We start from the raw sequence: 18,204 nt of genomic DNA on the forward strand, positions 1-18,204 counted from the left end.
TATCAATCTTGTCATCCAACACTCGGAAAGATAACAAGCACGTTTATTTCCCAAAGTGTTAGACAATTTCTTTCGGAAGATAAATAAGCGTTGCAATCAGTATCTTGAAAACTTTACAAAAATATCAAGCTGTGTTTTATCTTCTAACCCTGCCTCCTCTTCTGGCTCCAGTTCTAATCTTACACCCTGCCTTGTCCTCTCATAATCTTCACTATTTCTCATCTTCTCCATCTCTCCTTACCCACTTCCCCGGCTCTCTATCTTTTTCCTGTTATCTACTCTTATGTCCCTTCCTTTCTCTTCTTCCCCTGACCCTTCCACTTCCCCCAGCTTCTCCTCCTGCCCCATCATTACTCCTCTTTCAGTGCTCATCTTTCCGAGGCTGCCAAATTCCCCAGCACAACAGTGCTATTCTGCTGCCTACTAATAGAATCTCTCAGTTCCTCTAATGGATCTGTCAGAATCTCCATGAGCACAGGAGACCAGATAGATTGATAGGGAGAGGAAGAGAGACAGAGAGAGAGAGGGACAAAGGGAGAAAGAGACAGAAAGACACAGATAGAGAGAAGCAAAGAGAGGAAGGAGAGATACGCCCGAGCTCTTGACACTTTCATCTGTGCCTCGGAGTGTCTCAAAGCAGCAGCTCCACTGACACTGCCAACCAGCGACCATATGGTCCGATTGAAAGCAGTGCCAATTAAGGCCATCCCATTGTCACCGGGGGATAATGACACTTTCAGTGTGGCCAGGTAAAATTACCAGAGAGTCCTTTTCATGAGTGGAGTGTAACTGTAAGCAGAGGCTGTTTCAGGACGTTTTCATGTTTGACATTCATCTCCCAGGACAACTCCTTTACGCTATGCAAACGATAGAAGTATGACGATAATAACAACATCAAATAAAGGCTAAATAACTGTCTCACTGCCACTGCATAAAGTATAATCTATATCTAAGTTCTACCTCATGTAAATAAAATAGTTTGTACATTTGATGCTGCGATGGCTCCTGAAGCTTCTCAATGTTATTGACCATACTAAGAATCCAATTCTTTACTTATCATTCCCTCCAGGATTTCGCAGGCGTTTTCTATGATTGTTGTGGCCTAAAATACCTAAATCTGCAATGCAACTTGCAGTGTTTTGAGGCTTTTTTACACATCCACTGTGAGCAGGCGGGACAAACGCTCTATTAAAACCATCTATTGGCTGAGCAAGCTTTTTGTCTTCTGACATCACTTCTGGTCAGAGGTGGGAAGTAACAAAGTCCAAATACTTCGTTACTGTACTTAAGTAGATTATTCAGGTATCAGTACTTTACCTGAGTATTTATTTTTCTGACCTAACTTTTTACTTTTCCTCCCGACATTTGAACACAAAAATCTGTACTTTCGCCTCCTTACATTCTCAAAACAGGCTCGTTACTTTAGTTTTAATGCATGTGAGGGGAATTATGGGTTATTTTTATTGTAGGCTCTGCACGCTGCCTTCACAACATCAAGAATGATTTCAAAGCTGTAAAAAATGATCCAGGTGCTCATTTGGGACCTCAGTTCGGTTCAGTCTTTATTATTCTGTCTGATGTTTGGCTTGCAGCAAAACCAGACAGTGTCCAGTGATAATAAACGAAGAAAACTATCCGAGTGTGCTGAGGACTTATTTCGTTTTGCCCAGTTATCAAAAGGGGTATCATGTATTGTTGTTCAAAATTCTGGTTCAAAAAGTTCAAAATTCTGGTGTTGTTACAACTCTAGAACAAAGTTGCTGTTCATTATTGGCAGTATATCGTTTTATTTTATTTGAAGCTAGAATGTTTGAGTTTAATCGTCTTTGAATCATTATTATTATTATTGTGAGGTTTAGTTAGCTTTGCACAGAAGTGCTCGGTAAAAAAATTTTTTTTACTTTTGAACTTTTTGTACATTTCAGAGCCTGTACTTTCTTATTTTTACTAAAGTAAAGGAGTTGAATCAGTACTTTCACTTTAAACATAGTGTTTTTGTTACACATGTACCTGTACGTCTACTTAAGTGTAGAATGTGTGTAGTTTTGCCACCTCTGCTTCCGGCTGATTTCAAGATGTCAAATAAAATATGTAAAAACTGAGTGACACCATAGCTATGAAAGGCTCATTCCTCATTACATATGCACATTACAAGGCTATCAATATGTGCAAAGGAGAATCTACATCTACATGTAAGTGGACACCTAACTGTTTTCAGCCCAGAAACATGGATGAATAATAACAAGAAGAGTGTTGGATTTCTTATCATGGACTCACTGGGAGTCTCCATGAAAACACTGTAGTAAGGAAGCTCGTGAAAGTTAGACGAACACATCTGAGCCTCGTTAGCACGGATCAGCTGTCTGCTTCACAGCAAAACAAAATGTATCTACTATGCAGCGTTCCAGAGACATTAAATAAACCATAAACTATATCTCAGATGTTTGCACAACATTGCAGACCTCAGGGGATCAATATTTTGAATATCAAATAAGTGATTTTGGTGACCTAAATGACTTCACACGCGGGGCAACAGGATGATCGGTCAAATTTGCGTTAAAGTTGCAGCAACTGGTTTAATTTGCATGCATTTGCGGAAATGCAACATCGCAACATCCTGGAGAGACTGATTTATTTTTTCCAAACATATCTTTGTCAGATTTTGTGCATCACATGGTGGTTTCCTGGGAAATGAAGGCGCTACTGTAGACCGTAATTTTAAAGCATTTTTGTTATTCCATGAACAAGAAAGGTTGGACACATATCTTATTTATTTACAGATTATTATCATTATGTGTAATTATGTTATTTTCATACAGTGTGGTTTCTGACACTCACCGTTGTCTGTGGCGATGAAGACAGCCGTGTATTTGTTGTCATGGACATAAGGAGACTCGCGGTCCAGCGAGGCCGAGGTGTTGACAGTTCCTCTGACGGGGTTCACACTCAGCCAGCCTGCTGGGTCTCGCAGAACAGCATACCTGGGAGAAAGTTGATAAAGTAAGTAAGAAGTTGTGATCATATAGGCACCAGAACATATACTCCTTATCTTGCAGAAAAGTTGTTGTTACAGTTTATTTTGGTCCAATATTTTCAGGTTCCAGGGATCTCAGTGAGAAACGGCGCTACAGACACACCAGCAGACAACACAGGCATTTGTATAGTCCATATTTGGCCCATACAGTGTTTAACTCCACCAATAAAAACTTCTTATTTAAAGATATATAACGTGGTATTAGATATAAATTCAGGTTGCATGAGTATAATGCTATTGCTAATGAAAAACACAAACAATATAAATAGATCATAGATATGTTGCTTGGTTAATGTTGATCCAAATTATTGAGCCAACCCTTAAATAGAAAAGTAGAATAAAGGCTTATTCTTTTTCTTGAACAAGGGCTTCACTGAGATGACACATTATCTGCACTGACAAAGACAAACAGCTCTTCAAGCTACCTCAGAAAACACCCACTGCTGCAAACAATTAAAACAGAGTAGGTGAGATTCCTTCATGTACAACAAGTCTGATAACTGAAAACCAATGATTTTAATTTGGAGTTTAAGGAGTCTAAGATGTTTCCAGTGAAAGAAAGTAAGTGCACAGTGTGTTACAGATGTATTAAAGGTGCTAGGAAAACAAGAAACTGGTGTAAACAGGCCCTGTGTGCATGCACTTGCAGGTGACTGCATTTACTGTACAGCTCTGCAGGGCTCAGGCTTGAAGATGATGAAGGAGCTCTCCAAACATTTTGTGGGCTAAGCCGGCATAGCCTTGAAAATGAGACGGAAGAGCAGATCACGACCCCGCTAATGTGTCCACTCAGCCGGCCACTGATGGCGAGTGGATGGTGATAGGATGGGGCTTGCACCTGTGTTTATGTCACAGGTGACTGATTTGGAGGTTCTTGTGCCACACGCTTCACACATACACATATAAGAGCACATACAGATGTGTATAAGCTGTTCTGTTAAACAAGACCCATACATGCACACACAGGAAGCTAAAAGTTTCTCAAACATGCACACAGACACACAAGAAGACAGACTTTCTTCAGCACAAGGCCGTTCTTTGCCATGGTGCTCAGCAGTAGACAAATTGTCTTTGAAATGGAGCTCTTCAGCTAACAGAGCGCGACAAAGCCTTGGGAAATGGCTATGCAATCAACCTCCACTAACACCTTGCCCCTCCCTCGCCCACACACACACACACACACATTCCCTGCCAGTAATCACTACTGTTAACCAACACATATGTTTTACTGTAACAAAAGAGGCACTGCAGCGAGGTTAAGTGCACTCTATGATGACACAGACTGTTTATCATTGTAGCCTACATGCTCCCTTTCTTCTGGTCTCTGCTTCCTAACACACACTTACACACTCGTGCAAACACACATGGAGCATCCACATGATTCATGTAGCCAGCTCCTCCAATAAAACAGATCCTGGCTCACAGGTTATTAACCTCCATATGTCTCACTCCTCTCATCGCTGACTAAACTATCAGACAAACTCTGTTGTGAGGATGACACTGCGTTACAACACTGTTTCGTAACAACCACATTGTGCTAGAAAGACATTAAAACACTTGCACAAGATTACAAGAAACTTTTATTAGTATTTGATGTCAAATAAGCTGAATATCTGAGGTTGTCTATATTGAATGCGGCAGTGTACATCAGGGACAAAAATAACCAATCTAACTGAGCGATCTGTTTCTTCATTAAGAACACATTTTAGTACAGAAGGGCAAAAGTTTAGTTTGAATTCATTCATCATTGAAACAGTGTCTTCATTTTTAATGCTCTACAGACATATTGATAACAGCTCTTTCAAGAGAACGTCAGATTGTCAGATGATAAATATGCTGCCGGTGATCTTAGTTAGCCTGGAGAATAAACACATTGGAAAACAGCTAGCATGGTTCCGTCCAAGGTGGAAAAAAGCTCACTAATGAACACAATTAAATATCATATTTGTTTAATCCATACAGAATAAAAGTGTAGCATTCATGGTTTTATGGGGGTTAAATGCTGGACTGTCTTTTTAGATTTGCCTGTGAATGCAACAGTAATGCCAAGACTGCTTCCTGTCTTTATGCTAGGCTAAGCTAACCTGCTGTCGGCTGTAGCGTCAAAATCAGAATACAGAGAGGAATGTGGCATCAATCCTCTCATCCAACTCTTGGCAAGAAAAGGGATGAGGATTTACCAAAATGTTGAACTACTGGTTAAAAAACCCTGTTGGGAAAAGTTAGTTGATATTGTTTTATTAGATTTTCTCTTAAATTTTAACTCTTAAATGACAAAGCGGATTTTGGACCAAGAAATACAGTTAGTAATTTAGTAAGTAAGTAAGTCAAGTTTGTTATAGCACCTTTCACAGAGCGAGGTCACCAAGTGCTTCACGAAAAAATCACAGTACAATAACAACAACAACAACAACAATAACGATCAAAACATGAACAAAAACAGAATAGAAAAATACAATTATACAAAATCATGTTACACGGTCAAAAGACAAACTGAAAAAAAAAGTATTTCACTGCTTTTTAAAAGTTGAAATGGCAAACCATATAGGAGTTGGAAGAGTGCTCCTAAGTGTAGGAGCAAGAGATTCAAAGCCGCGATCACCTTTCGTCCTCAGTCGGACACGAGGAACACCAAGTAGAGCCTGGTCAGAGGACCTGAGGGATCTATTGGGGATATATGGATGGAGCAGGTCAGTGATGTATTTGGGTGCTTGGTTGTGCAGGGCTTTGTGCAAGGATTATAAAATGAATTCTGAATTTTATTGGGAGCCAGTGTAGAGAGAATAGGACGGGTGTGATGTGAGATGTAGTGTTACAGTAAATCCAAACAAAAGCAACTCCAATCTCAGAAATGTTTTGCTTTGTATTCTTTTTAAATTGTATTTCCTGCTTCATCCTTTAAGGCAAGTTCTAAGCTTAATCCAAAAGGCAACTGGACTTGGTTGAAGTTCTTAAAGACCAACCAAGTACTGTTGCCTTTTGCATTAAGCTTAGAATTTCCATGGCCTGGACGACTGAAAACTCCCTCCATCTTAATCAGGGATTGAGGTTTGGAGCAGCCAAACCAGCCTGTATTAATCCATGAAATATTCCTGTTCCACACTGACTTAAAGATTCACTGTTCAGCTCAAACTCTGGGAACTGACATCCTAGTACAATGGGGCTCTGCTGACTGTTGAGGTATTTATTTCTCTCACCAGGTCTGAAGGAGTGTTATGCTTCTGTCTGCCTTAGTGCAGGCTCAAAGGTAACACTAAATGAGTCAGATCTACTGTTCCTCCTCCCTGTGCTAACATGGGGACAGTCCATTAGAGCCCTTTAAAGGGCAAATTACAAAGCCATTAAAAAGCCATTAGGAATATTCATATCTGGTTATACGTGTTTATCTCCAAAACCAGAGAAGGGACAAACAAATCAGTCATCAAATGAGACGGCCCACAAGCACAATGATCACCCCTGTGAACTTCAAACACACACATCCACTTTAAACCTGCGAATACAAGCATAAAGAAAAACACACGTAAATCTAAATATTGCCTCTATGTGTTCTGGTTCCCAAGACACTCAAGTGTTTTGTGCATATTTTGATTGAGTGTCAGAAAGTGCCACGTCATGATGCCGTGCTGTGACCCTAATGTTAGAGCGACCAGGATCTCATATTGTTCTTTCACAGCCTGCAGAGCTGCAGCCTTAGGTGCCACTCTGAGCTGTTATACAGCTGCCATTAGAGCACATGTGTGTCTGCATGTGTGTATAAGTGTGTATGTTTTGGTAAGCTATAAGAGGACACAGAGGAGCCTGCTGGAGGCCACCAGGAGTTTAGTGCATCTGTGTGATTCTCAAGGTGGCTCATTAGATATGATCCACGGACACAGCAGCAAAACAATACCACTCTGCAAGGGTTTGTAACTCTGTCACTTAAGCCTCTGTGAGACGCATTTCTTTCAGTGGTTATGAAGAGCAAAGGGTTAGTGTAAATCACAAGTCAAAATTGGAATGATGTGGTTTTAAGTTGCAAATACTTCAATTTAAAGGGCCGATATGTAAAATTTTTACATGTATTCATCAATCAAATATATTTTTTTATTGTCAATGTGTGAAGGGATGGTAGAGGAACGGATAAATTGAGACCTTCCCCAACTTCCTCCATTGCCTCCAGAGAAAGACAATTAACGGTTGGAGCTAATTTAGAGAGAGGATAAAAGCCATGCAGCATTGTAAAGTGAAGCTCTTCACATGAGCTCCTATAATTGCTCTAGTTTGACTAGTGTAAAATGTTGCTGGCATATCTTTTAAGTAGTGTACAGTATGCCTGTTTTAACAGTTTCCCCTTTAAATGCATTCAAGTCTGATAGATCAACAATAACAACATCTTAAAAAGGGTTCTGAATGAAGTGTGTTTTTTAATGTGCTTTATCTTATTCTGATCATACAGTACGTTGTTTGTTGTGTGTTTTATTTTTCACTGCGTCTGCGTCGGGACATTCAATTTAATGTTAAATGTTTTGTCAATTAATCTTAACTGAGTTAAAGTTTTCTCGGCTCATTGAGCTCAATGTAAAAAGGGATTGACACGTCATATACGACCTTCAAACAAATTGGAGTTTCAATCAAGCTATTTAATTCTTATAACATGTCACATAATAAAAACAATGTCCAGTATAAAAAGTAGTACATAGGTTTTCATGCATTAGTGAATAATGAGATAAATGTCAGTTATGGTAATTACTTAAAGTAATAACCTTGAAGATTTTCATGTAAATTAAAGTCTGTTAAGTCTCTATCTATCAACGAATGAGGTAACACCATGGTGATTGTGCCTAAGGCCCACTGAAGCCTTTGCATTTACAGTTTTATAGATTGGGTATCTGTGGAGACGTTCGTGGAAAAAATAACAAGCAGCGCCCAGTTAGTGACGCGTTTTCCATCAGCCAGCAGTGGTTGGTCTGCCAGAGAGGGTAGGCGGAGCTAATCGACTACCTTTCCGGTCTCTGCAAGTGTTGCGAGTAAACAGTAATCTACTATGGCTGAACAAGCAAAGAAAATATGGATGACTACAGATACAACTTCAACAAGAAGTGAAAATCCAAAGAAAAAGAAACAAATTCGTCACTCAGATGAAGGAAACAGTCTGAAAAAGGAAAGTGACCGTCAGCCAGGAAAATCAAGAGTTACAACCGGAGCCAACCGTGGACGTCACACATGCAGCACTGTCTGTCAAGAAAACGAAACAGAGATCTTTGACATTACAACAAATGCTTAAAAAGATTTTTCTCTCTTAAAGCTCCTGTGAGGAACTTTCATTTTCTGTCCATCTTGCTGAGCCCTGTCGACAGTACACTTATCTCTCTGCTGATCATGTCCTGTATGCGTGCAAGTAGTATTTTCTGTCAAAAATCTCATCCTGCCGTCTGTTATCTGTCAAACATATCTCTCACTGTGAATGTTTTCAGTGCATGCTGTGAATCACTCTGTCTGACACTGGCCTTGTGTCAGCTGTAACAGCCATTAAAAATAACCATAGAAATGGTCAATGTTATTTCTAATGCTCCAGTCTGCTTTTGTAAGTCACACAGAGGCATCAGTATAAATTTCAGTCTGTTTCATACGAGCTGACACGCAGTCCTCTTTTGATCACATGAATAATAACTGTCCATGTAAGCTTTGAAGGCAGAAGAAGTGTTTATCCTAACAAGTCTACAGGGGGAGGTCAGATGGAGGGTGACCTTGACAAAAGAGACCACAGTATACACTGCTCCGCTTCCAACATTCAACACTATTGTTCCTTTTAAACATGTACAAAACCTTTCTTTGGCTTAAAGGGCACTTCGGGAAAGTGGGGAACTCATAGGGACCGTTTGAGATGCTAAGATATCTTGACTTTTAGATAGTAAAGATCGAGACCCTGCCAGCCCCTTAAAAAAGCACTCACCTCCGAGCTGTAACCTGTCAAAGGTCTTGAGCCTGACTTCTGACAACAATCATAACATCACTTTTACATCATCCTCCCTGCAGAGTCCCAGAGGATGTTATCCAACTGTTTTCACACGCTGAGTGTACTCCTCATGTTGTGTGCACTCCATGAGTTAAATTGTTAGATTGTCCTTATAATTATGACCTTGGGCTTTTCTTAACCCAAATCAAGTCAGGTGTACAAACACAACGCAGCACCGATGCATTGTTGGCCACTTGGGGACAGAACTCCATAACAAACAGGGATTGTCACACACATTAGTTATTTTTACAGTTCTATGTTTCCTCTGTATTAGAGGCATCTGTGGGACAACAAAGAATATAGTTGTGGGTTTTTAAAATAATGACACACTGCCTATAACCTCAGTGTTTGACTTTCAAACCTTTTTCATTCTTTCTTCAGTTCAGGGCAGACTGCACAGCGGGGAGTCACATGCACAAACACACACGCTCACATGCATGCATCAATTGTTCAAAGCTCAGTGAAACAAACAGATTCACATGAGGTTAGAGTCCACATGAAACTCCCAAATCATTCTCTGAATTCATCCATCTCTCCACGTAACGCTGAGCATGTTTTTCTGCTGAGTCTTTGTGGATTTCCAGGGGGGAGATGGATATTCATGCCCTCACCTCCCTCTCTGAATGTTTCACAAAATTACCATAAAAATATAGCTGGTCAGGTCATATGACTTTAAGAGATAAATTAATTTAGAGTAGTGAATAGGGACTGGTATCGAGAACCGGTATTTTTTGACACCGGTACGTGATTGGTCTGTCTTATTGAAAACCGATAAGCTCATGGACAAATGGTGCTCCTATCGGTATTTAACGTTAATATTCTTATACGTATTATTTAAGTTTTATTTCAGCTGTTTACTCTAACATAGCTGGCATCTGTCCTTTAGTGATGGGGAAGCTGCCGGCATCAGGCATCCACGTTGCATTGTTGTAGTATCAAGCTGCAGACAGTCTAGTGCTGGCGGACAGAGCAAAGCGTTTGATAGTTTGGGCTGACTTTACCAAATTTAACTCTGCTGCATCTTCGTGCAATTTTTCTATAAAGGTAGGCGTCAGTCAAGCAGCAGCCCCAGCTTCATCTGCAGTGGGTAACGTTAGCAGAAGTCAGAAACCCAATTTAAACCCATTCTCCATCACTAAACCAGGGAAACTGATACAGGAACAAATCCAGGACTGTCACCATGGTTACTGTAAAAGATTTACTTCACTGTAACCCCAGTTACAACCCTAATAAAGACATGTCTTTCATTTTTGCACCAAACAATGGAGAGTAATATCGATAAGAGTATCGATAACTATCAATATCGATAAAATCCTAATGATAGCTATCCCTAGTAGTGAAGCATGAGTTCTCAACCTCAGGGTCAGATAGATGAGCTTATTTTGGGAGTCAAAGTGAGGCTTATGTTACATAGACATATATGTGAAGAATAAGACAGCTCTTGCATGAATACACGTTCTATATACAAACCAATGACTGTATATAGATGGACGATGTGTCTCCATCTGCTCTCATTGTACGAAAGTGATGCCAACATAGCTCCTGTGATAGGCGCTGCCATCTTACAATGGTGACGTCAGAGTCTGCGCAGTAGAGATCGGCGGGTGGAGTAACCACTGCCGCTAACCCAAACACACACTTACCGAAAAAAACGCAAGGATCCCGCACACCGGCCTATTTAACAGCAGAACAGCTTCTTTGTGTTGGTCTGAAGCTAATGTTCACAGATATGGGAACTGTAGTGATTGATTTAGTTATGTTTCATCTCACCATTCATCCTCTACTCTGCTAATCCGGAAAAGTTAACTTGTCAGAACAATGAACACTTGGACGTAAATCAGCATGTAAGAACTAATGCCCTGTCTGTTAACATGGAGGAGGCGGGCTTTATGACCTATACTGCAGCCAGTCAGCAGGGGGCGATAGAGAGGGTTTGGCTTCACTTCTAGGGAGCTGTCATGTCGGCCATCTTTTTATACAGTCTATGATACAAACAGGTGACATAGTAAAGTAAAACTAGAATGAGTGTGTGGAGAGAGATAATGAATGCAGATGCTTTCACACAGGTGCACTGCTTGGTAAAATTAAGCAATTAACATCCCATCATGCTCTGTGACATGTAGAAAATTGCTGAGCAAGCCCAGTTGATTCTGATTTTGTATCAAGATGTGCACGAGATCCATAGGACTTTGAAAGAGGGTTGATAGTTAGGGAAGGGATGGCAGGAGCTTCTCTCACAAAGACGACAACTAACTCAGGTTCCAATATAGTATAGTAATTAAGAGACATCTGCATTTAGATCTAAGGGAAAGACAGCAGTAGGAAGAGTCGGATCTTGTGGTCTAAATCGCACATTTGATGACCGTGATGCTCATGCGTTAGTGTGATATGTAAGGGCAAACAGAAGAGCTGCTCTTTCTCAGGTGATTAACGATGTCAATGCAAGACGTGATGAGAATGTTTCAGCAAGATCAGTGACCAGTAATTACAAAGTCAGGGATATCATAAATGGTGAATGGACTGCACTAGAGAGCATTTCTACTCCAACCACTCAAAGGGCTTTACACTACATTTCAAACATTCAACTTACAATACACTAGTGAAAAATCCAAGCAAGGCTAACGTCTGTGACGCACTGCCTACCTGTATCTTGTTGTGCAAACTAAAGGCACTGGTCTACAGAGGTGTGGGAAAAACATATATGGTCACCAGTCATCTTCACCCTATTCTCTAAGTGGGCGGGTGCATACATGATGTAGAGAACGTTACAAGCCTGAATGTTTGACTCCAACAGTGAGGGGATCAGGTCACTCTGTTTTGATGTGGGGAGCATTTGTTGACATTGTTATGGTAATCTCTTTCCATAAAGAAAATGGAAAGTGCAGATAAATACAAAACTGTTCTGTCTGATTACCTTTATCCTGCGACGAAACATTTCCTGATGGGAGTGTTCTCTCCAGGATGACAATACCATCATCCTTGAATAGGTTTGACTAGAATGAAAATGATGTGAACCTACGCTGTGGCCTTTACAGTTCTGGATCTCAACTCAGTTCAACACTCTATGCCACCATCATAAAACACTAAATAAGAGAATATCTTATGGAAGAATGGTGTTCCTCCCTCCAGTGTTTACAGACTTGCAAATTCAGTGCTAAGGAACATCGAAGCTGTTCTTACAGCACATGGTGATTCAACGCCTTAGCTAGACTTTTGGTTAAATCTGTCACCTGACAGTTGATTACTGGTTTACTTTTTACCGGAACGTTTAGTTCTACTTAAAGTGCTCATCTCGAAGATCTCAGTTTCGTTGTCTTTGGCGGCACCTATGGCGATAAACGACTCACACTTCCCACCCAGATATACAGACAGTGCTGCATGTGTGACGTCCACGGTTGGCTCCGGTAGTAACTCTTGATTTTCCTGGCTGACGGTCGCTTTCCTTTTTAGACTGTTTCCTTCATCTGAGTGTCGAGTTTGTTTCTTCTTCTTTGGATTTTCACTTATTTTTGAAGTTGTATCTGTAGTCATCCATCTTTTCTTTGTTTGTTCAGCCATAGTAGATTACTGTTTACTCGCAACACCTGCAGAGACCAGAAAAGCAGCCGCTTAGCTCCGCCTACCCTCTCTGGCAGACCAACCACTGCTGGCTGATGGAAAAATTCGTCACTAACTGGGCGCCACTTGTGAATTTTTCCACGAAAATCGCCACAGACACCCAGTCTGTAATACTGCACATGCAAAGGCTTTCATCAGTGGGCCATAGACTCAATCACCATTGTGCTACCTCATTCAGCGATAGATAGTGACTTAACAGACATTTATTTAAAGGAAAACGTTCCAGATTATTACTTAAAGTATTTGTATTACTTCAAATGGAATGAAACTTATATTTTTTAGTAACCAAATTCATTGTCAACATAATATCAGGCTGTTTCAGGCTTTTTTTCAATATAGGGGGTCTGTAAGTTGTTAAGAGGAACACAAATACAGATAGGGTTGATGAAAGAGCTCAAAGAATGCCCAGCAGTGAGGAGGAGATGGCGATGCATAATAAGACAAAGATCAGTGTCAAACAACACCGGCGCAACATGTGATTCCCAGGTGTTCCTGCTCAGCTTTAAAGCATAATGATTCAGACTGTCTGAGGCAGAGGGAATGCATCCAATTTGAATATCTAAAGAGCTGTAAGTACGTGTGTATTAAGAGAGGAAAAGGTCATACACCTCTTCTCTGTTTAGTCACTTTATAAGATGAGCGTTTGGTCCTCTTATGAAACTCCATTATAAAACTGAATTTGATTTAAGCAACACTTTAATGCGAACTCTATTTTCTCTTGCTTATGCCCCCTTTAACACACACACACACACACACACACACACACACACACACACACACACACACACACACACACACACACACACACACATACACACACACACACACACACACGCCACACAAGAGCTTAGTCCTGCTATTTAAGTGTTAGTGTTTCCCATTTTAGTTTTCTGCAGTGCACTGCAACTTACACAAGTGTACTCATATACTCTGATGGCAATGGCAGCATATTACAGGGAAACCTATTATGTATTTCCCTCACTCCCCCAGTCTCACCCGTTTCTCTGACTTTCTCCCTTCTTCTTTCTGTCCTCACTCCCGGTTGGCTCTTTCGTTATCTGACTGTCTTTATCTGTCCCTCTATCACTTTCTTCTCTCTTTCCTGCCAGCAAGATCTTCCAGTGATTGGAGTCTAACTTACCGAGAGAACAGAGCCGGCACAGAGCCAATGTTAATAGTGTGTTTGTATCTGAGAGCAGCCGAGTGTGTGTGAGCAACAGATATGAGAACATCAATCAAGAGACACACAGCAAAAGTACATGGGTCGTGTTTGGCTGTAACAACTGTACACTTCATCCAAATTCTGTGCTGGTGGAGCGGAGGAGGAAAGAATCAGGCAGAGCAGGGCCAGAGAGATAAGGAAAGGGATCGAAAATGGAGATAAGACAGGGACGCATGAGACTGGAACTACTGAACTGTGAATAAGTGTGTAATGAAAGCGAATTCTCTCCCCGCTCCACCACCAGTCCCCCTCCTTTCCTCTTAGCTCCACTTCTTTTATAGTGGTGTCATCTGAGGTGCCAACCCAAGTCCTGCACAGGTTTTGCAAACCCTCCCTAGATCTAAAGCTCAGTGGCAGAACTGGCCCTGTCAATCACCTCTGGCAAATATTAAAGATGAAACATACATTCATCAGTGTTTCCTACAGAATAACAGTGTAACAATGGCCAGGATGGAGGTCAGTGAACAAATATGTATATTGAAAATATTTGGAAGAATATCACCCCTAAAACCAAACAATGACATTCAAGGTCATTGTTGGTGACGTTGCAAAACAATAATTTACAGTAGGGACAGAATAGAGGAGAGATTGTCAGCTGAGTCTTTCTCACAGACGTGTCACAAATTCAAAATATATCAGTTAGGGCTGCACGATATTGGAAAAAACGTTTTGTTCTGCGATATTTATCGTGATTTGAAAACATTTCTAATGGTGTTTAAATGTATGTTTAATCAGCGTGATCTGCCTGATGATGGTAACATTTGGAAAAGAAAGTTCACGCCTCCTGCTTCCTGTTGGCACACACAACCTCACGCCGTGTGTCAGTGCAGGCGTAGCTGCAGAAAGTAAACCGTTTGTGTCATGTCCGCTCAGCCAACGGTCCGTTTATGTAGCCACAGCGTTAACGAGCACCGGGACGAGGTGCAGCTGATAACGAGAATACTCCCACTTATAGCCACCTCAAGTAAAGGAGCGTCTGCTTCCATCTTCCCGTCGACATGATCTGTGACAGCAGCAGCGTTGCGTGCTTGTTTACAGTTTACAGGCAGCCCAGCAGTCAGTTCACTCTGTGCTCTGGTGAAGAGCTGCACTAATGTGATATCAGATGGACTTTTCCTGTAGATAAGTCATGGGAAACTGGCAAGTTTTCGTTTTGCACAAAGATACAATCAAGCAGCAGCTTGATGTGTTTCACTTAATTTGCTTCACTATCTCACGTCCTGCGATGTGACTATTGCACATGCACACAAGTTTGGCAATCGCAATATATTCATCGCAATTGTTCAAAATGTATGTTAACAATATATTGTTCAGCCCTAATATCAGCGGTTTAGAAATTTCCTCCAAAGCTTGCCTAGATATTTTATTAACAAGAATGGCTGCAGTGACCTTTAACTTTGACCTTTGATCATCAAAATTGAATCTGTTCATCCTTGTCTCCAAGTCGATGTTTGTGCCGAGTGGGAGATATTACCTCCAGGCGTTCAGGTGTCAAAGTTAACTTTGGAACTTTAAGGTTAGAAAAAAATCGTCACTTTATCATTTTATGCTATTTCACATATGTGGGAAATTGTGTCATTAGAAGTCCATGAATTCTTGTGTCATTCCCAAAAGTGGTATTTCAAGAGGTCACAGTGACCTTAACCTTTGACCACCGAAATTTTAACAGTTCATCTTTGAGTACAAGTGGATGCTTTTGCTCAATGTGGATATATTCTCCTCCAGGTGTTGGTGAGAAATCATGTTCCAGAGATCGGGGGTAAGGTCACAGTGACCTTGACCTTTGACCACCAAAAACTAAAATCTATAACCTGTTAACATAATGCCTCAGGCCTGTTGCAGAGACACAGTAAGCTCTTAAATCCATTGTACACGACATGCTCAGCACCATGCAGCAGACAGACAGATTACTTGACAAGCTGATGAACACAGTGGAGACTTTAGCAGCTGAAGATCGTTTTCTCAGGAGTTGGTGGAGACCAAAAACAAAGAGACAGTTATTGTTGGACTTACATTCTTAATGTATGAAGACTAAATCTTTGACATGGCAATGGGATCAAACAATTATACAACTTGTGTGCTTTTCTACCTACACATGAACTGTATCAAAGCAACCTGAGTGTGAGATATTTGGCTGATACCATAACCCCATATGGATTTTTAACGGCCAGATAATTACAGTCAGTTAGGACTATTAAAGTTTTTGCTAGTTGAGATAAACAACAACAATCTGTATATCTTTTATGTCTCAAACTAAACAAATGTATCTTCTGCCAGAGTACTGCTGCCCAAATATTTGAAGGACTCTCGTGCCAGTTGCTCAGTTTGAAGGGACCCTCTCACTGACAGGACGAGAAATGAAACAACCACTGCATTTCACTTTGAAAACGTCAAAGAGGCAAAGTGGGGTGTACGGTAACAGAAGTTAGAGGTAATAACCTTTGAGTCATGTCTTTTTCATTGGAACATTTTTGTCGTTTTCCTGAGACACAGAAAGAAGAAAAGAGAGAAATTCTGACTTTGAAGCCTTTGTGCTTGAGAAATAAGGTGCTCCTTTGGGTTCGCAACAAAGACCTTGGTCAGCCGCTCTGAGCTGGATTTCAACTTTAAACTGAGCTGAGCTGCCAAGTCTTGGCCAACCACTGCTCCAGGCCATGTGGACAAATTACCCACGTCACACCTGTTCATATTTCTGCACAGTATCAGCACAGTGCAGCAGGTCTATACCGGACAAATAAATGTGACAGCGCTGAGAAAGGGGAAGGCAAACACTGTGGCATAACGCATCAATCATCCTTCCATAGATGCCGTCAAGGTTTGTCTTTGAATACGTTAGCAAAGTATGCGAACTTGGAAAAACGTATAAAAGAGGGCAGGAAGTGGAGTGTGTGTTATTTCATTATCTGTGTTTGCATCTGCATGACAATGAAAAGGTTAAAGAGTTTAATGAGCTATCATAGAAAAGCACATCTCACGAAAAGCTGAACATTAACATGGTCGTAACTCTTTACTGTGCTTTTTCATCTTTAAATACCTCTTACAGAGCACTCCCCTGCTGCAGCCTGACCTTCACATCGGCAGGAGACAGCTTGTAGGAACACATGAAAACACCAAGAGCACAAGGTCTTAGTTTTCCCAGAAACAGAAAGTACATCTGGTGTTATGTGCGTGCATCAAAGGAGAGAAAGGTAAAGAACTTACTCACCTTGTGCTTACTGAGATAAATGATCTTCTCTGAGTGTTCCGAGTGATAGAGGACGCTTTGCATTAATTTTGCTCTAAGTGTTTGTCTCACTGTGCGGCACACCAGAGAAGACAGTGTCTTCTCTTTCCAGTTACTGATCCAGTGTCTCATCATATCTTCAAACATGAATATGGACTCATCCCACATTTGATTTACCTTTAACTCAACCTCTAAAAAGCTTAAAAGCTCTCTTCACTGTTTTCAGTCTGTTGACTATTGTTTACTGTGAGCCAGGTAAAGTCTCGAGGAGGCCTGCTGCCAACTCCATCGACTGCAGGCGCTCCGCTGAGTACACTAAACAAAGACCCACCGTGTCGACTGAACAGCAACAGTGAGCGCAGAGACAGGAGGCTGGAAATCAAAGATGAAAATGAAAGGTTTGCATTGTCAATATCTGGCAGGAACAGAGAGGGGTATGCGAGGACACTCCTTTGACGCATGAATGCACAGAGAAGGCTCAGCAGTTATGTACAAGAGTGTATCTGCACGTACACACACAGCGACACCAGCGTGTCGTCCTCATTGAGCGTAGCATCATTTTCATAAATTAGCAAGCTTGAGTAACACAACACAGAACAAAAAAGTTATTATCATAATAAGGTGCAAAATAGCACCTCTTTGCATCAGTTGAAAACCATAACCCTGTAATTAACAGGAAGAAAAGCAATTTACTCCTGCTTCACAGCACAGCATCCCTCTCTCCCTGCTCCTCTTGGCATCTTTTAGGGTTGTTTTAATTATTTCCTGGCATACTGACTGTATGACTAAAGCCTCTTCCTGCTCCCACTCTGTCTCACTCTCTCTCTCCCACACACTCACTGACTCTCCCCTCCTGTACCACGCGCTCGGCGTGCCTTTACCCGGCTGCTTGAAATGAGAAACACATCTAAACATCTGATTAGCCTGTAATCAACCCTTTAACATCCCAGAGGGGCAGAAGAAAGAGAGAAAAGAAAGTGGAGGAGACCTTGTGACTCCGCCTCGTTAAGCTCTGCAGAGTTAAATCAAACTAAGGGTCACTCGTAATGTTCTTTATGACATCACGTTACGAGATGACAAAATGATGCCGAAAAATGTAGCTATGTAGTCCT

At 41.1% G+C, this 18,204-nt stretch overlaps 1 protein-coding gene across 1 annotated transcript in view; it reads right to left on the minus strand.

Annotated features, from left to right (window-relative positions):
• The window catches only part of cdh13 (cadherin 13, H-cadherin (heart)), a 367,968-nt gene that overhangs the window by 41,281 nt on the left and 308,483 nt on the right, over positions 1-18,204 (minus strand). The window contains exon 12 of the mRNA XM_069686880.1: positions 2,839-2,981. Within this exon, the coding sequence (XP_069542981.1) occupies positions 2,839-2,981 (143 nt within the window). The remainder of the gene's footprint in view (positions 1-2,838; positions 2,982-18,204) is intronic.

This window comes from Semicossyphus pulcher, unplaced genomic scaffold (genome assembly GCF_022749685.1).
Source record: "Semicossyphus pulcher isolate SPU_LCO1_2020_fin unplaced genomic scaffold, fSemPul1.0.p SCAF_8, whole genome shotgun sequence".
Lineage (NCBI taxonomy): Eukaryota > Metazoa > Chordata > Actinopteri > Labriformes > Labridae > Semicossyphus > Semicossyphus pulcher.